This window comes from Typha latifolia, chromosome 10 (genome assembly GCF_019914945.1).
Source record: "Typha latifolia isolate L0001 chromosome 10, TyphaL0001v2, whole genome shotgun sequence".
Classification (NCBI taxonomy): domain Eukaryota; kingdom Viridiplantae; phylum Streptophyta; class Magnoliopsida; order Poales; family Typhaceae; genus Typha; species Typha latifolia.
In genome coordinates this window covers 4170417-4190177 of record NC_133095.1, presented here as the reverse complement: position 1 = coordinate 4190177, position 19761 = coordinate 4170417, and the positions used below count along the sequence as shown (strand labels likewise).

Sequence of the window (19761 nt, the reverse complement as noted above, 5' to 3'; positions counted from 1 at the left end):
TTTACTCTTTTTATATATATATATATATATATATATATATATATATATATATATATATATATATATATATATATATACTTAAAAGATACTTGAAACTTGACCTAAAAGAAATAATATTATAAATATAATAAAGCATCAAGCCCATAAATATAAGAAAATAATAAAAATGAAGCACAACCCAAGCAAATTCAAAAGAGCAAAGTGCCTCGAGTCAGTATGCATTTTCGTTGAGATATTGTGGTCCAAGACACGACTCTATAAAATATTGAAGGCTAGAAAACACAAAACTTGAGAAAAGATAGGTGAATAACTCTATATATAGAGGACATCGATTTTTTTTTTAGAATTGTTTTGTTTGAGCGTGCCTCACAAACCAGACTTTCTTACATTTTATTTATACTAAATAATAGTTGTTGCTTATTTTTTTATATAAACTAAACTAAATTTACTATGATATTTATATACTAAATTAAGAAATAAAAATAAATTATTTACTTTTTAACTGCGGAACCTGAGAACGATTACAGTTTACTATCTATAATAACTGGTTAGACTAAAGTTATAGAGAATTAAATAAAAATAATAAGGATTTAGAAAAAAAAACAAATAAAATTTGTGCCTAACTAAGGGAGTCAAATGTAATTTTCTTCTGAAAAGAAAAACTATATAAAAATTGAATAAATAGTTTAAAAACTGGAGAGAAGAAAGGTGGTAGTTGTGGGCGGTGGCTTTCATAAAACGTCCAAAGATAAGGTTATTTAAAGAGATGAAAACAGAGCTTCTCCTACCTCAACAGTATCGTACTCCTCTTCCTTTTTTTTATCTTTTTTTTTTATTCGATAAAAGTACCGTTTGATCCGCAATCGATAACTTTCTACTTGTTTCCAAAGTTTTTTAGTATTATCTTCCTCTATCGTTGACGTAAGCGCAACTGCTCCATGGAATTTGGAGGTCGAAGAGGTTAATTATTTAATGGACGGCACCGAGAAAAGATGGCCCTCGTGGAAGACGACGAAGAGGAGGAGATGGGGAAGAAGTTGGAAAGGCTGGTGTTCGCCGTGAACGGGGAGCGGTACGAGCTCCCGGAGGTGGATCCGTCCACTACTTTGCTGGAGTTCTTGAGGACGCGGACCCCTTACAAGGGAGCAAAGCTTGGGTGCGGAGAAGGTGAGAAAAATCTTTGCCTTTTTTAAACTCTTGCTTTAGACTTTGTATCACTTTATACCCGCATACTATATAATCATACAAATATTTTCTTATTTTTTAAATGCTATAACGTCTTTTCATCCCTTTGTACAAAGTTGGAGAAAATATTACGAAAATAAATGAAAATATTAAAAGAATTTTTATAAATCACAGAGAATTTTATAACCCGACTTCTTTTTTTTTATTGTAATTCTTATTTAACACTCTGACGTTGTTTTAGTTGACTAACATTGATCAAGTTACTAAAATACTCCCATTATTTCCTCTAAATTAACCCATGGTGTTAAATGAAAATTATAGAAAAAAAATGAAAAGATCGCGTTACAAAATCCTCAAAGACGAATTATGAATCACAAGATAGATAAAATATAAGATGTGATGTGTAAAAATTCTAAATATTCTATGATTTTTGTTTAAACCATTGGACTCGAGTAAATTTTGGCGGAATCTTAACAAATCGATTAATTATTAAGAGAAATTTGGATACCAAAGGGTTTAACAAATTATGGAGAGAGATAGGGTAGTAAGGATATTGGACAAAAAAAAACTAATACTTATGGTAGGGGTTGATGTCTTTAAACATTTATTATAAATTTAAGAGAAAATAATATAAATAGCACCCTATATTTTCAATATATAACAAATAAATCCCTTATTTTGTTATCTCTAGAGTTTTTTATTTGCTATTAAAATAAAATACTAAGCCGGACCGAACATATCTTCGAATATGCAACGATAGACGGTAGAGTATGGCTTAGTTTTTTTTTCTTTATAGCAAATAGAGGGTCCTATTTATAGATAATACTAAAGAAGTTTTATTTATAATATAATCAAAACATAGAGTGTTACTTTTTTAAATTGAATATACAAAGAGTTTCCTTTTGATTTAAATATACAAATATTTGCAAAATATAGGGATCAAATTATAAATATAATAAAGACAGGGTGTAAGATGAAAATAGTGTAAAAAAGAGCTGATTTGTCGATTGGCTGCCGACTTCAACTTAACAGCCAATAGGGTAATAAAATAATTTATTATTTATTATTTGTCATAAAAGTTGAGCCACAGTCACAGAGGAGAGAGAAATAAAAAAGGAGACCGGTACTTCATATCATATTAACTTGTGCTTTCGATTAGGGCTGTCAGGCTTGACGAGCAGCTCGGGCTCGGCTCGGGCTTGGCTCGGGTGAAGCTCGAGTCCGGCTCGGCTCGATCAGAGCCGAGCCAAGCCCGAGCCATCATAATAGGCTCGAAATTAATATCGAGCCGAGCCTGAGCTGGAGCCGGCTCGCTCAGGCTCGGCTCGATAGGCTCGATAGCCTGACTCCATATGACTAAGGACACGTAGCATAAAGAAATATTGCCACGTGTCCCTCACTAACTCATTCTCACCCGTAACACAATATTCATCACCCTCACCTACCCCACCCTCACCTACCCTCACCTACCCCACCCTCACCTACCCTCACCTACCCCACCCTCATTAATTACTTCACCTTTCCCATCACCACCTTCCCCATCCTCAATTCCCCCACTCCACCCTCATCTTCACTCTCACCCTCATCCACCCGATCACCTTCACTCTTCCCTCCCCGTCGGCCTCCATCGGCAACGACGGCAAGCCACCACCACGGCGCCACGCCTTCCTCTCCGTTGGCCTCCTCCTCCTCCTCCTCCTCTTCCTCCTCCGTCGTTGGCCTCCTCCATTCGTCTCCGACTCCTTCGGCAAGCCGCTGTCCATGTCGCCACCGCCCACGTCGCCACCGGCCCACGTCGCCACCGCCTCTAATCGAGGTCGAGCTTTGCTCGGGCTCGGCTCGGGCTCAGTTAGGCTCAGCTCGAGCTCGGCTCGGGTTGAGCTGAGCCGAGCCTGAGCAACATTATGAGGCTCGAAACTAATTTCGAGCCGAGCCTGAGCCAGAGTCGGCTCGCTCAGGCTCGGCTCGTTTACACCCCTACTTTCGATTAAATTTTTTAAAAAAATTAAAAAAATTTAACTGTTAGATTAGGAGAGGGAAATTAGTGGTTAGTATTAAATTTTTTTGTAAGTTTCGAAGTTAGATATGTACCGTTGACTTTTTCTTTTCCTTGCAATCTGATAGTATTTGAGCTGTTCTAAATAATTTATACGAGGGGTTATATGATTATTTTTTCGATTTATACGATGGTAAAGAGCTTAATGATTTCAAGAAAAATCCCTTAGTTATTTCCTGGCTACATTAGCAAACAGACCATTAAATCTTCATAGAGGAGGCAACACCCAAGAAGAGTGTCCACTATATGAATATGCAATCGAAACTATAACATATAGCATAAGAATTGACATCATAGTATCTACTATATGAATCAGATTTTGGTTGCCAATTTATTTTCTCTATATTCTATGTTTTTTAGGAGTATAAATCAATTCTGGTTACACCTGTATAACAGTAATATAGTTAGTTACCTAGTTCATTATCTATTTAAATTAAATACTTCGTATGTGTTCTCACATTCAGAAAACTAGATATGATAATCCCACTATCTGATCTTCTTTTCCATAAAGCAAGTAAGGTCCATAAATTTGTGTGGAATGGTACACTGTTCCATTGTTCTTACTTCTCGCAACAGGTGGCTGCGGAGCTTGTGTTGTTCTTCTTTCGAGATATGATCCTATCACTGAGAAAGTGACTGAATTCTCTGCAAGTTCATGCCTGACACTTCTTTGCAGTATAAATCTGCATTCAGTGACAACCACTGAGGGTCTTGGAAACAGTAAGGATGGCTTCCATCCAATTCACCAAAGGGTATCTGGCTTTCATGCCTCGCAATGTGGCTTTTGCACCCCTGGCATGTGTATGTCTCTTTTCTCTGCCCTTGTCAGTGCAGACAAAACTGATAGGCCTGAGCCTCCAGATGGATTCTCAAAGCTCACTGTATCTGAGGCAGTAAAGGCTATATCAGGCAATGTGTGCCGATGTACTGGTTATCGACCAATTGTAGATACTTGCAAGAGCTTTGCAGCTGATGTTGATTTGGAAGATTTGGGCCTGAATTCATTTTGGAAGAAAGGGGATAAAAATGCTAATGTCAGCAGACTGCCTTATTACTCTAGTGGTGGAATCTGCACTTTCCCTGAGTTCCTTAAATCTGAGATCAAATCCATTTCAGATGTCCCAGATGATGCTGGTCTTACTGCCACTGGAGGAGGCTATTGGTATCGCCCTGATAGTGTCGAAGATCTTTACAAATTATTAAATTCTGAAGCATTTAGTGAAAGTAGTGTTAAAATGGTAGTGGGGAATACTAGTACTGGTGTATACAAGGACCAGGACCTGTATGATAAGTATGTTGATCTTAGAGGTATCCCTGAGCTTTCAGTTGTTAAAAGGGATAGTGAAGGCATTAAAATTGGTGCGGCAGTGACAATTTCTAGAGCTATCGAAGTATTTAAAGAAGAAAATGAATGCACACTGCATTCAAATGGAAAGCTGGTCTTCTGTAAACTTGCTGAGCACATGAATAAGGTGGCTTCTCCATTTGTTCGAAATACAGCAAGCTTAGGAGGAAACTTAATAATGGCACAGAGAATTCAATTTCCCTCTGACATTGCAACAATACTTCTAGCTGCCAGTGCAACTGTTTGCATACAGACGGCTTCACAAAGGCTAAGTCTCACTCTGGAGGAATTCTTGGAGAGGCCTCCATGTGATTACAAAACTCTACTTTTGAGTGTATATATTCCTTGTTGTACTGATTCGATAGCTAAAACAGGAACCAAACTTCTCTTTGAGACATATAGAGCAGCTCCTCGCCCTCTAGGGAATGCAGTGGCTTATCTCAATTCTGCTTTCTTGGCACAGACTTCCTTAGATAAAGCATCAGGAGGTCTTGTTTTAGATCACCTGTGCCTGGCTTTTGGTGCCTATGGGACTCAACATGCCATTAGGGCAAGGAAAGTTGAGGATCTTCTGGTCGGTAAACCTCTCACTTCTTCTGTCCTACTAGAAGCAATGAGGCTACTTAGAGAACTAATTGTTGTGAAGGAAGGAACACCACATCCTGCCTACAGATTTAGTCTGGCTGTTGCTTTTCTATTTGATTTTCTCCGTCCACTTGTTAAAGTTTTGGCGGAGCCTGGAAAGACTATTAATATTGATGCACTTTCTGCTCCTAATGAAGAATATCCATATGGAAGTCGCAATGGACATGCTAATTTTCCAACTAATGAGACACCTAAGCATGCAGATCTTGATCTTAGTGACATGATTTTATCTTCAAGGCAGGTTGTAGATTTGAGCGAGGACTATCACCCAATTGGCGAGCCAACTCAAAAGGCTGGTGCAGAAATCCAAGCTTCTGGTACTTGCTTCACTATAGAGCTTATAGTTATTAAAATCCTGTTGTAGTTTGAGGCCTGGGAGGGATATTTTCACTGACAATTCATAAATTTTTGCATGCTTTGCATGAAGTGTTTTCTCTCTTCATTATTATAATTAAGTACGGTGCAGATAAGTTGTGGCTGTTGAATGACATGCTAGTTGGTTGTATCCATGGTTTGGTACATTTGAGTTATCACATATATCTCCTTCACCTTGATTAGTGGATCCAAAAAAACCATTCTCGCCTTCTCACTTGTACTAAGATTCAACTCTCAGTCTTTAATTCTTTCATTTGGTTGATATCATAAAGTAGTCAGAGCTCCCGAAGCCTTTAGAAGCAGATATGTTCTGGCTATCTTTCAAATGTTTGAACTTTGCCTATTGGAAGTTATTATAATTCAAGATACCTTTGTATCAAAAAAATTTGTGAACTATTCGTGCAGGTGAAGCTGTGTATGTGGATGACATTCCTTCTCCAAATAACTGTCTTTATGGAGCTTTCATTTATAGCACACAACCTTTAGCTCACATACTGGGCATTAAGTTCAGTTCTTCTCTGGCATCACAGAAAACTGTTACAGTTGTCTCTGCTAACGACATTCCAAAAGGAGGAAAAAACATCGGATCAAGCTTTATCTTTGGATCTGAACCATTATTTGCTGAATCACTAACTGAGTTTGCTGGTCAACCGCTTGGCCTAGTGGTATATCCTTTCTGTTTGCATTCTTATCTTATCACTTTATAAGCTATTAACTGAGTTACCGATTCTTTCGTTGAATTTCACTTGAGCCTGGCTGAGTTTGATTGTTCATGTAATACTGAAAGATACTGTGGCTCAGCTGGATAAAGTTGTATGGTTTTGTGCCTAGAATTGCGGAAGTAAAACTGACTGAGTGGATCATTTAGATTGCAGAAACCCAGAGATATGCCAACATGGCTGCTAAGCAAGCAATTGTTGATTATGGCACTGAGAATTTGGAGCCACCAATTTTGTCTGTAGAAGATGCTGTCAAAAGATGCAGTTATTTTGATGTTCCTTCCAGCTTTTCTCCTAAACAAATAGGTGATTTCTCCAAAGGAATGGCAGAGGCTGATCAAACAATTATATCAGCTGAGGTACTTGTCTGAACTCAATTGTCTTTTACTTCTAACTCTTTGAAAGGCTTAAAGAACACTGTTAAGTGTCTTTCTAACCTTGATTGAAAAGAATCCCCTTCCTCTTATAGCTTGATCACTAATAGTATTTAGTTCGGTTGGAACTAAAGTTATCTATTCGAATTGCCTTCCTACAAGATTTACGTAACGGCAAATTTGTCATCAGTTACGTTATTCCTTTTCTTTTCTAATTTGCCATCTTTGTTTATGTACTTCAAAAAAAAAACAAGGATTTCCTTTGCCGTCGGCGCATGTCATGCGAACACCTGAATGCCTTGTTAACAGTATCAGATATTATTCGACTTTTCTGTCTTCTTTTCTTGGTTAAACCAACTTCTCTTTCTCTCTATCCCTCTCATACTTTCATACATGTTATATAATATTTCCTCTGCTGTTTCTGTACCAGGTAAAACTTGGTTCCCAGTATTACTTCTACATGGAGACGCAAACAGCGCTAGCTGTTCCAGATGAAGATAATTGCATTGTAGTCTATAGCTCAACTCAGTGCCCTGAGCTGACACAAAGTATCATTGCGAACTGCCTTTGCATCCCCTTCCACAATGTACGTGTTATTACGAGAAGAGTTGGAGGAGCTTTTGGCGGAAAGGGATTCAAATCACAATTTGTAAGAACTAAACTCATTACCAATGCCGAGATCTAGTTTGTGTTGTTGTGACTTTGTGTATACACAATTATGATCCATAGTTATTTGACATCTTCTTACCTGCTTCAGAACAATAATGTCTTGTGGTTTTAGGTTGCGACTGCATGCGCACTTGCAGCATATAAGCTGCGGCGTCCCGTTCGAATGTACCTTGATCGCAAGACTGATATGATCATGGCAGGAGGGAGACATCCCATGAAAGTAAAATACTCTGTTGGTTTCAAGTTGAACGGGAAGATCACAGCCTTGCATGTGGATATATTACTTAACGCTGGGATATCAGCAGATTGCAGCCCAATGATCCCACAAGCCATAGTGCGAGCACTGAAGAAATACGACTGGGGAGCTCTTTCTTTTGACATCAAAGTCTGCAAAACAAATCTTCCATCAAAGTCTGCGATGCGAGCCCCTGGAGATGTACAGGGATCATTCATTGCTGAAGCAATTATTGAACATGTGGCATCAACCCTTTGTATAGATGCCAACTCTATCAGGAAGAGGAATCTTCACACCTTTGAGAGCCTCGTGTTGTTTTATGGAGACAGTGCAGAAGGTTCTGGGTATACCTTACCTTCTATTTTTGATAATTTGGCCTTTTCTCCTAGCTATGAGCAGCGCCTGGAAGTCATCCAGCGATTCAATACTAGCAACAGATGGAAGAAACGAGGGATTTCCTGTGTACCCATTACTTACGGAGTGTCACTTGTGCAAAGTCCAGGCAAAGTCTCTGTTCTTAATGATGGTTCAGTTGTAGTTGAGGTAGGAGGGATTGAGATAGGCCAAGGGCTGTGGACAAAAGTGAAGCAGATGGTTGCATTTGCTCTCGGACAGTTGTGGGATGATGGAAGTGAGAAGCTCCTGGAAAGGATACGAGTTATTCAGGCAGATACTTTGAGCTTAACACAGGGAGGAATTACAGGTGGGAGTACCACGTCAGAATCCAGCTGCGAAGCAGTTCGTCTCTCCTGCAGTATCCTGGTTGACAGATTAAGGACTCTCAAGGACAGGTTGCAAGAACAAGAAGGTTTTGTTTCATGGGATTCTTTAGTTTCACAGGTGATTATTTTGTCTGCAATGTTGAGAAAAACTAGTATCTTTGTCGGTTGCATCTGAGAGCAATTCAGGTCACTGAAAGTTTACTGTCAATCTCTCTCTATAAGTAGATACTCATTTCTTTCTGTTGAGGGTGAACTCGGAACTGACAGTCATAGTTTTTTAAGTTTGTAAACTCTCTAGTCATTCTGAATCTAACTATTCAGTAGTATGAGACTCTGAAGAGCTAGTTCTTTATTCTCTGTCTTAATTTCATGCCCTTCCCACCTGCAGGCATATCTAGAAAGCGTGAATTTAGCGGCAAGTGCATACTGGATTCCTGATCCTACTTCTAAGTCCTATTTGAATTATGGAGCTGCTGTGAGCGAGGTACGCCAATCCATATCGGTGATTAGCCGTTTCTCACTGCTGTAATCTAAATCAATTAATATCTAGCTGATCTGCACCAATTGTCAGTATCATCACGAAATGTGGACCTTGCAGGTGGAGATAGATCTTCTTACAGGAGCTACTGCAATTCTGCGAGCTGATCTTACATATGACTGTGGCCAGAGCTTAAACCCTGCTGTGGATTTGGGGCAGGTAAATATATGTATTTTAATTTGTCAATTGCCTCAACTTCTCTCTGATGCTATCTGCCATATAAAAAGTTTCAACATGGTTGCAATTTGCAAATGCATTCAGCTCTGCAAGTGTGCCTGTGCTATTTTAAGGTGGCACAGGAATTGTATGTATCTGTATGTGATTCAACAGGAATAATAACCATGGAAAATAATTTTCAGAATTTCACATTGGATGTTGCTTCCATCTTAGTCTGATGTTAAGCCAAAAGCAATTGTATCTGACTTATTCAGCGAACTGTCTCCTCAGTCGGCTGCTTTTGTAGGCCAGTATGAAGTAATGCTGTTCTTTATGTTTTCAAATAACAGGTGCATAAACCAATAGTGATGGTTTTGGCATGGCACTTTTGCTATCAAGTATATTGTAGAAGACCAAATCTTTTATTTCTCAATTATTAGTGGCTGCTAATCCTTTCAACTTGGTTCCATTAGTAATTCACCCCTTCCCTCCACTTGCATGCAGATTGAAGGTTCCTTTGTTCAAGGAATTGGTTTCTTTATGTATGAAGAATACTTGGCAAACTCGGATGGTTTAGTGGTTACAGATGGTACTTGGACTTACAAGGTTCCAACCGTCGACACCATTCCAAAACAGTTCAACGTTGAACTACTTAATAGCGGATATCACCAGAAGCGTGTACTCTCATCAAAAGGTAGCAAAATTTTTTTTTCCCACTTGAGTTGACTTCTATATTTGGCTTCTGATCCTAGAACATCTACAACATCCAACCAACATATTATCTATCTCCTTATTGCGTTAAGAGGATGCATGTCAGAGCCATCAGCATCTATCTACTGATTGAGTTTGATCAGAGACCTAATAGAAGAGTAATAAGGAAAGCCATGAAGTTCACCTCTTTAACTCTATTTATGTACTTCTATCGTGTTTTAGTTCTTACTTGGGATGTCACCGATTACTCTAAAAGCTTACGTTGATAGAAAACAATAGCTTTATTATTTATATTCTTAACACTCCTTCCCACGCCTAGGTTAGAGACATTTTTGATAAATGCAAGAAAGTGAACATGAACTTGACTTAAATAGTTGGAGATTGTTTTTTTATTCAGCAAGTTAGTCTAACAAGATTTTAACTCAGGACCTCCTGCTACGTTAACTTACTGATTACTCTAAAACTTAAGATGTTAAATAACAGACCTACAATGTACACCTTGTCTTTATGGTCACTCAACTATGGCTGGCAAGTAATAGATGAACATGCTACTTTTAGTTGATTTACTCTCATGCTCTTGTGCAGCTTCTGGTGAGCCGCCGATACTTCTTGCAGCTTCAGTCCATTGCGCGATAAGAGAAGCAATCAGAGCAGCAAGAGTGGATTCACTTTCCTGTGGTGGATCTGATAATTCTTCCTTGACATTCCAAATGGATGTTCCTGCCACCATGCCTGTAATCAAGGAGCTATGCGGCCTCGACAATGTCGAGAAGTACTTGGAAGGTTTGTCTGCTCATCAATCCAAGGAGCCATAATTCTTCATCAGTTAATTCGACTCTTTTGAGTGAATATCATCTCCTACTTCTGCTATACTGAATTAGTATTGTTCAGCATCATTTTGCGCGTATTTGTGTGCGAGAAACAAGAGAGTATATTTCTTTTCCTTAGTATGGTTGTAAATTCTTAAGGTCACAAGCTGAATTTTATGTGGAACTGCTTGTGCTTCTATCAAGAGAGATTGTTGTTGCCATATCTTTTCTACACTTGGGGATCAGTCAATTTGAACCATAGCAAATTAGAAAGAGCTACATATCTCTTTTAATATGGCATCATTAGAGAACAATCATATAATTTGTTTTTGGAAAAAGAAAACTGTGGTATAATACGGGATATTTTAAATTTTCAATTCATAAATTTACATGGTTCGACAACCTGCCTTATTAGATATATATGTTTTCTTAGCATGCTTCCTCATATCTTTTGAAATTATTAAAGAACATTGGTCGAATCTGGCAAAAAGAATGGAAACACATTTACAAACTCGAAAAAAGAAGCAATACAAGAGATTATCTTGTAAAAGAGAGCTTAATTTATATCTTCAGAAATCAGAGAAATTTTTTTGCATGTAGTACATAAAGTATGGATTATGAATTGTTATGATGAGCACTCCATATGATGCAATACTGAGATTATTACTGCTCCAATGTCACTAAAACCATCTTATGTATCAATCACAGTTCAATCCCATACAAATTATTGGATTTCCATTAGTGGAATCTCTGGGCTAATTGTTTTGTTACTAATGACTAAATTAATCTTTGCAGTAAACATATAAAGTGCTAATGCATATTAAGCTTTTCTTTTTTATATATATAGAAGGTGTAGATGACAAATATATCCTCTCATTTATAACATCCCTAAAAGAAGGTCTCCATGTATTTTTTGGAAACTTAAATATAAAATTAGATGTAAAGCCACTAACTGTGACAACGATTCTAAATATGTCATTTTCTAGATTAACGACTTACATAAAAATTTAAAAATTATTAAGTTTTCCGAAAAAATTCTCATATAAATCGTTTTCTAATTCAACGACTTCGAAATATCAATTTCCGAATAAAAAAATAGATTATATACAAAATTCTCCCTTAAAATTTAGGTTTTTTTTTATCAGTTTTAAATTTTCATATAGTTCGTTGATCCAGAAAATAGCTTATATTTCGAAGTCATCGTCCCAATCAGTGGTTTTGATATTTAGTTCTTCTTTAGATTTTAAAATAAATTAAACATGTAAATTAAAAAAGAAGTTCATACATCAATTCTTAACTATAAAGGGTGCTAGAGTTGGTACCCAGGGATAAAATTAGGAATACTTCTTAATTTAATTTTTACTCCAATTGCTCTTAACTTTCCTCTTTCTACTCTCTTAGTCACAACTCAAACATCAAAAATGGAGATTTTTCCCAAAAAGTAAACAATAGAAAGGAATTTACTGGACCCCTCAAAGCAACATAATTATGTCTCCCTGCTCTTATTTATAGGAAAAAGAAGTATTCTCATGTTTCCCAAGAAAAGGAAAAAAAAAGAAGAAGAAGAGATACTAAAAGGAGAGTTCTTGACTAGTTTACATCTCTAAAGCAAGCGATGTCTTCGAGTTACAAATTTATTTATCTTATTAGTTGAGTTTTTTATACACATAGCACAACATGTACACGTCTATAAAAAATTGCTGATTAGGTGAGTGATTTTATTTAATATAAATCGCTCTTATTATAATTCTTTAATTTACCAAGGATACTAAAACTTGTTCATAAAAAGTTAACGATTTTAATTGAACAAATCTTGGGCAGATAAGTTTTTTACTCCCCTATCTGATATCATTAATCAGAAATTTATTAAAAGATATTAATTAAGTTAGAATTTTATTTATTTATTTATAGATCACTAAAGGAGAAGATATTGATATAGAAGAAAAATTAGGGTATTTTTGTGTCTTTCTTAAGTTAGTTAAAATTTTTAAATTATTTTTATCAAAAATTTTAATAAAATATTAATGAATAAGGTTTAATGATACAGTTAGATAATTCAAAAAGTCTGCGTGCCTACTTTTTTATTGGAAACTTAATTAAGTTAGTTAAATATTTTAAATTATTTTTATTAAAAATTTAAATAAAATATTGCGGAATTAGGTTAGTGATACATTTAGATGATTCAGAAAATGTACATGTTCACTTTTTATTTTTATTTTTCTTAAGGGAGTGAAAGTGATACGGAACGATAGTTGAAAGGTTAAAATATAATTTATTTTATATATATACTATTTAAAATATAACACAATACACGCTCTCATAGTAATAGAAAACAATATGTAATTAATATAATATATATTTTATTTGCTACTTTTCATTAGTCAAGAATTAACTTGGCGGTTTTTTTTATAACATAAGTCCAAAAAATGGGGTCTGAAATGTAAATAGTGAAAAAGGTGGGAATTAAACCGTAAATCCCAAAAATATAGGGTGCGAAATGTAATTATCTAGTTCTACTTCTACCCTTAATGCGTCAAAGAAAAAGAGTAAAATATGTACTAATCGTACCTATAAATAACCACCCACCTCGCCGCAAGAGCAGCAGCTCCCACTCCTCCCCACCCCACAAGTGAGAGCCTTTGATTACAGAGTTTTGGAAGCGTTTGGGTGTTAAATGTGAGATTTTGGTGTCTAATCGCTCTCTAGTTTCTTCTTGTACCACTGTTCTTCTTCTTAATTCTTCTGGTTAGCACTCTAAGTGCTTGTACTGCAGCCATTCTTCCTTGTTTTGATTTCTTTTGGGTTGCTAGAATTTGCTTAGAGTTCCATCCCCTGCTGTAGATCTGACCAATGCTTACTCTTCTTTGGCTATTTCTTTGAAGCTTCTGCGTTAGTGGCGCTTGTTGAGATTTTTCTGTCTTTTTTGGGATCTTTTTGTTTGTCCTGGTGCTTGTTTAGCTTATCAAAATGTGGTTTTTTTTTGCTGCTCTTGTTGTTGATTTCTTGGGTTTGGATGAGAAATTGCAACAATGGGAAGGTGGGTTTCTAAAGGCGATGTGATTTTGTCTCATTTATTTGCTTTTCTTGTTAATGAAGTGGTCCATTTGTACCTTCCTCTGGAGACCAGGCTGTTGTTTTAGTATTCTTTGAGGCAATCACTTGATGCCTAACAGTAAATAAATGTTAGCCATCTCATTAGTATCTTTTACCTCGTTAGCTTGGAGAGATGCAAGTGCGCTGAGCTATAGAATGCCCCATGAGTAGATAAAAGAAGTACTTGGACCTGGTGAAGTGGTTCACAGCTCTTAATCTGTGTGCATTGACCTTTCCTTAGACTTGGATTTCTTGCTTTCTTGGATTAAGGATGCTTAATTCTTTTTTGTGAATCACTCGTCCAGTGGGATTTATCTGTGGTTTTCTTGCAGGAAGTTGCTTCTCCTAGTAAGATTAAGTGGAGCTGCTCGATGACCATCTTGTAAACTCAAATTTTAGAGTAGGTTCCGAGGTACATTCTGAGGAGATTGATATGGAGGTGGGAAGTGCTCGAATGCCTTGGCTATGTCTTCTTTTCTTACTATGCTGGACATCAATTGCAAAGGCGGAGTATCTGAAGTATAAGGATCCCAAACAGCCTATCAATGTTCGGATAGATGACTTGGTAAAGAGGATGACTCTTGCTGAAAAGGTTGGTCAGATGACACAGATTGAACGGGAGGTTGCATCGGCTGAGGTGATGAAAAATTACTTTATAGGTAATTTCTGATATCTAATATTCTAATTCGTGTAAAATTTGGGGAATACGAAGTTATGTACTAAACTTATGGCATACCCAGGTAGTATATTGAGTGGGGGTGGAAGTGTGCCTGCTCCTCAGGCCAGTGCGGCGGATTGGGTGAATATGGTAAATGAATTTCAGAAAGGTGCTTTGTCGACACGTCTAGGGATCCCAATGATTTATGGGATTGATGCAGTTCATGGCCACAATAATGTCTACAAGGCAACAATATTTCCTCACAATGTAGGACTTGGAGCTACCAGGCAAGCTTATGAAGAGCTCCTCATAATTCATATTCTTTCCTCTGTGTGCAACTAAGGGAGTCCCCGTAAATAGTATAACCTCTGTGTGTATCTTCAGTTGCATAATTTGCAAGCATGAAGTTCATTCTCCTAATAATTCTTAGAAGGCAAAGGTTTTTGTGATGATATTAATTACTTCTTGAACTTTCTTTTTTTTTTTGTTTTTTTGGAGAAATTTGATGCAAACTTTATTCATATGTTTGATTCTATAAGATGAATCAAATTTTGTCTCATCGTTGTCTATCTAGTTATCCCAAAAGTAGCTTATATCAACCTTGGCAAACTGGAAAGGATTAGCTTAAAAGCAACTAACATTCTTCTCTAAAGAGGTTAGTGCTTACTTAGTTTTGCCTTGTTCATTAGGGATCCTGAACTCGTGAAGAGGATTGGTGAAGCAACTGCTCTTGAAGTAAGGGCAACAGGCATTCAATATACATTTGCTCCATGTATCGCGGTAAGCAAATTAATCCACCCACATATTGATGTGCAATATTTCTAGTCCAAATATGTGCAACAAAGTGCTGCAAAAATATGGAAATGCATCTCCTGTGAGTAACTTATTTGTGCTAATTCAGGTTTGTAGAGATCCGAGATGGGGTCGATGCTATGAGAGCTACAGCGAGGACCACAAGGTTGTCCAAGATATGACGGATATTATCCTTGGTTTACAGGGTGATATCCCTGCAAACTATAGCAAGGGTGCTCCTTATGTTGCTGGAAAGTAAGATAACTAACCCAATACTACGTTACAGTGAGGATTGGATGGTCAATTCATTATCAGCTTATCCTGTCATATCTTTATCGAGACATTTTCCTGTAAAGAATGTGAATACTTATGCCCATTGATCTTTATACTTTAATCAGAATTCTTTCTGTTTCTACTTTTCAAGAGAGTTATTGCCATATGGCATACACTATCACACTACACTATGCTCCTTTCTATTTACTCACAGTTCTCTTCTTTGTCAGATAAAATCATACCTTTGTGAAATATAAAGATGCAAACATGGTAAAGTTACAGAATTTGTTAGAGAGTATGATAAATAATCATAAATGCCCTGGTAGATCTTCCTCTCTTCCTTGATAATGAATTTAATTTGATTGTCAGTTAATCACCTACAATAATGTTATATTCATCACTCATCGTTCATCAAACAAAATACGTACTACTTGATGCACAGATTTCTGATGTTTCTTTCATTTCTGTAACCCATATTATGAATATTGGCTGGACAGGAACAAAGTTGCAGCCTGTGCAAAGCACTTTGTTGGTGATGGTGGAACACATAATGGAATCAATGAGAATAATACAATCATTGATCAACAAGGACTCCTAAGCATCCACATGCCTGCATATTACAACTCTGTTCTCAAGGGTGTCTCTACCATCATGGTCTCATACTCAAGTTGGAATGGAGCGAAAATGCATGCCAATCATGATCTAGTCACTGGCTATCTCAAGAACAGATTACGTTTCAGGGTAGGTCCTTTATTTGCTTGTTTTTATTTCCTTTTTGACTGCTGTGATCGCTAACAATTCCATGTGACAAATGTCAGGGGTTTGTGATATCAGATTGGCAAGGAATTGACAGGATCACAAGTCCAGCAGGTGCAAATTATACTTACTCTGTGCAGGCTGGAATTAATGCTGGTATTGATATGGTGAGTCTTTTCCCTTAAAGAATACTGGTAATATCTTAGCTGTACAAGAGAAATCAGTTATTGATATTTAAATACCTTGTAATTATTCTTAAGATATGTCATCTGTCATGTTGCAGGTAATGGTACCTTACAACTACACTGACTTTATTGATGATCTGACCTCTCTTGTCAACAAGAATATTATCAATATGAGTAGAATTGATGATGCTGTAAAGCGAATACTGCGGGTCAAATTCACAATGGGTCTCTTTGAGAATCCTTTGTCTGATCTTAGCTTTGCTGATCAGCTCGGAAAGAAGGTTGCATGTTTGTACTTTGCTGTATCCAAGCAGTCTTATTATCTTCCAAAGAATTGTGGTCAAATACTATGTTAGGAAGAACGCCTTTCTCACTAAGTCTCATGATTTTAACAGGAGCACAGGGAACTGGCAAGAGAAGCTGTTAGGAAATCCATTGTGCTATTAAAAAATGGGAAGTCTGCAAATGAGTCAATTCTTCCCCTACCTAAGAAAGCCAAAAGAATTCTAGTCGCTGGAAGCCATGCTGATAACTTGGGTTATCAGTGTGGCGGGTGGACGATTGAATGGCAAGGAGGAAGTGGAAATATCACAGTTGGTAAGTATAATTTAGTGGTCCTCTTATTTACTTTCACAATAATGAGCTGTTCTACAGTAAAACTTAATTTACAAAGAAAAATTGATAGCCACTATACAAGATAAACGCCTAGATTTTGAGTAACTCATTGATCTCAGTGAGTAACAGGTGCGAATTCTATGGCGAACGGAAACAGCATAATGAACTATAATGTAACTGATTTAACACCTTTATTTATTGAATATGCCTTGGGATTAGAAAGTTTCATCCTGAGGTGAAAATTTCAGGTACTATTTGTCCACCTTGGAATTAGTATTTTACAATCTCGAGGTGAATCCATTTGCTAGAAAAGTGTGAATAATTTAATATAAGTTTATAGTTCAATAAATAAATAGTATGATAGTATAACAACCCTTCCTGCCATTCATATATATTACTTTGCACCATGCTTTAACCTTTCACGTGTGATTCATATATGCAAACCGGTGCATGAAAATATAATGTTGCAGTGAAAATCATCTAATTCCCTGGCCTTATAAGTCATAATAATACTACATGTACTCTTCTGGTGCTTTCCCATGGCTGCCCAACATTTTAACAATTGGATCATAGTTGGGGCTAAGGCTTGTGAAATGCAGACCTCTATGACAACTGAAAACTGTGCACGGTTCTACTCAACTCAAAAAGAATCATAACATCAGTTGAACTATAAATTATAAACTGATGCTAGCAGAAATGACATTGTCATCTGCTTCAAGTAGATTGATCAGCCAATGTCTCTTCCATGCAGGAACAACTATCCTAGATGCCATCAAATCTACTGTTGACCCTTCAACCAGCGTCATCTATTCTGAGGACCCTGAAAGCAGCTTTGTCAAAGATGGCAAATTCGATTATGCAATTGTTGTTGTTGGTGAACCACCCTATACTGAAACTGCTGGGGACAGTCTCAATCTCACGATATTAGATCCTGGTCCGAGTACAATTCAGACTGTCTGCGGTGCTGTGAAGTGTGTTGTTGTTATCATCTCCGGTAGGCCTGTCGTCGTAGAACCCTATGTTCCTTCGATGGATGCTCTTGTTGCTGCTTGGCTTCCTGGATCAGAAGGCCAAGGTGTTGCTGATGTCCTGTTCGGAGACTACAGGTTCACTGGGAAGCTTCCACGCACTTGGTTCAAGTCTGTAGACCAGCTTCCTATGAATGTTGGAGACAAGCACTATGATCCTTTATTTCCATTTGACTTTGGTTTGACAACCAAGTCATCAGAAGCAAGGTAGAAACTAGATTCAATCAACCAACTAATACTATGGTTGGTGTCTTTATTAGTTATTACTACCTTATCTTTAGATTCATACCGTGCAACTTAATTATTTCAACATAGGTAAGAAGAATCAAACTAATATAGCCAAGTGTTATTTTTGTTTCATATATCCATGCTCAGCTGCTTATTTGGTCTTTTTGATTCATTTCTAGGTTCTCTGCTTCTGGCATTGTGAGAGAGGGCTGCAGTTTGGTGTCTCTACATCTGAGTTTGTCGGCGGTGCTGATACTCTTTATGCTTTCCTAGTTTAAGCATGAATGCTGCTTTATGTATGAAGTATGTCATTGATTGCCAATTATTTTTTCAAGGCTGCATCACATATTGTTCCTTATAGTAGGATTTTGTTGCAAAGAAGATCCAGACTGTGAGGCTCTTTATATTCCTATTATGGTATGTTGTTTATGCTTTCTTTGCTATAGATTCATTGTAAAAGATAGTCATTGAAGTAGATTGAACCCTTTTTTTTTCCTAAAAGTTCTTTTGCACATCCCATTCTACACTCTCTTATTCATGTACCTGTGTCGTGTGTATCAACTAATATTTCCATATATTCCTCTAACTCATGCTTGCCATTGGAGTCATAGAAATAGGCACTTGATCGGAAGCAGAAAAATATAAACTATATTTACGAGAAGTGATGACAAAGTTGAAAGACTTAAAAAAAAAAAACAATGACAAGTGTTTTTCTTTTCTGTTGAAAATGATGAAAAAAAAAAGAAATTGGGAACATATTTGCAAATCAAAATGAGTTGGTTGACTAATCAAAAAATGATGTTTTGTGCAAAGAAAAAGGAATGATTTCTTAATGGCGAGTGCGTGCAATACTGAGATTGAAATAAAGTCTGCTGATGGCTCAAGTCTTATAGCAGAAAATATTTCGCATTTAATCATCGTGTTATAGTAACTATCAAAGTAATCACGACAACCCGAGTTTCGTCTGAGATTTTGCATTTAAGGCTCTCATTTCTCATTGTTATATTTGATGAACAGATTGAGATATAGATGATCCATCTGTAAGGCTTTGGCTTTGGCTATGGCCAGGGACTATTCTGAGCAAAGAACTGTCCGTCCGGCTCCCAACGCTAGTGCTAACTCTGGTGCTCCCAACTGGGTGAAGACTTTATTGTGGATGTTGATCTCTCGCCGGCTGGGATTGGTTTTGTTGGGAGGAAAAAGGATAGACTCCCTTCTTTTTCTTATGGCTCAAACTCATCCCATTAGGTGTGTCAATTCACAGTGGAAGTGATGTACTTTGCTGTACAAATTATTTGAGAGTTTGGAAGAATCCCCTTGGTATATTCACAGCATTATCTCTCAGTAATGAGAGAATTGATACCTTGTTTTGAACTCCACATTTCAATTCATCCAAACAGAAGATATAATATGACAATGCCGATTAGATAGACCAAGTAGGACTAATAATTTTCAGTACCTGGATGGGATGAATTCCTCTTCCCCATCTGCCATCACACTTGGGTTGTGTTCTCCGTTCGACACTATTGGAGCTCTGTCTCTACGTGAGTGTAAATAAATTTAGCTCGATTGGTAGCTCCTGTTGTAATAATAA

At 37.0% G+C, this 19761-nt stretch overlaps 2 protein-coding genes and 1 long non-coding RNA gene across 4 annotated transcripts; 2 read left to right on the top strand and 1 right to left on the bottom strand.

The window, feature by feature from the left end:
• The first annotated feature begins 886 nt into the window (after window positions 1-886).
• LOC140796035 (indole-3-acetaldehyde oxidase-like) lies at window positions 887-10760 on the top strand. Its single transcript, XM_073148871.1, has 10 exons — window positions 887-1167; window positions 3818-5548; window positions 6012-6271; window positions 6475-6684; window positions 7130-7348; window positions 7481-8443; window positions 8714-8809; window positions 8924-9022; window positions 9524-9713; window positions 10316-10760. Exons 1-10 carry the CDS (start codon window positions 993-995, stop codon window positions 10543-10545), a joined length of 4173 nt encoding a protein of 1390 aa, XP_073004972.1. The 5' UTR covers window positions 887-992; the 3' UTR covers window positions 10546-10760.
• A 2336-nt stretch (window positions 10761-13096) lies between these two features.
• On the top strand, window positions 13097-18668 carry LOC140797064 (uncharacterized). 2 transcript variants are annotated; one of them, XM_073150349.1, is made up of 11 exons: window positions 13097-13215; window positions 13965-14291; window positions 14373-14577; window positions 14980-15070; window positions 15192-15337; window positions 15853-16096; window positions 16174-16278; window positions 16395-16577; window positions 16692-16893; window positions 17663-18146; window positions 18347-18668. In XM_073150349.1, exons 2-11 carry the CDS (start codon window positions 14066-14068, stop codon window positions 18438-18440), a joined length of 1980 nt encoding a protein of 659 aa, XP_073006450.1. In that variant the 5' UTR covers window positions 13097-13215; window positions 13965-14065; the 3' UTR covers window positions 18441-18668. The 2 variants fall into 2 exon arrangements, with proteins under 2 accessions (XP_073006450.1, XP_073006451.1); XM_073150350.1 differs by having other exon boundaries at window positions 13168-13284.
• A 748-nt stretch (window positions 18669-19416) lies between these two features.
• LOC140796465 (uncharacterized) lies at window positions 19417-19739 on the bottom strand. The gene is made up of 2 exons (XR_012110453.1): window positions 19627-19739; window positions 19417-19530 (listed from the first exon to the last, which is right to left on the bottom strand). It is a non-coding gene; the product is annotated as an uncharacterized lncRNA (long non-coding RNA).
• Window positions 19740-19761: the final 22 nt, after the last annotated feature.

Coding starts and splice junctions, on each gene's coding strand:
- LOC140796035 (XM_073148871.1), top strand. CDS start 993: ATGGCCCTCGTGGAAGACGACGAAGAGGAGGAGATGGGGAAGAAGTTG. Junction 7,349..7,480: donor AGGGATTCAAATCACAATTT/GTAAGAACTAAA, acceptor TTGTGGTTTTAG/GTTGCGACTGCATGCGCACT. Junction 9,023..9,523: donor CTGCTGTGGATTTGGGGCAG/GTAAATATATGT, acceptor ACTTGCATGCAG/ATTGAAGGTTCCTTTGTTCA.
- LOC140797064 (XM_073150349.1), top strand. CDS start 14,066: ATGGAGGTGGGAAGTGCTCGAATGCCTTGGCTATGTCTTCTTTTCTTA. Junction 14,578..14,979: donor GTAGGACTTGGAGCTACCAG/GCAAGCTTATGA, acceptor CTTGTTCATTAG/GGATCCTGAACTCGTGAAGA. Junction 16,894..17,662: donor AAGTGGAAATATCACAGTTG/GTAAGTATAATT, acceptor TCTTCCATGCAG/GAACAACTATCCTAGATGCC.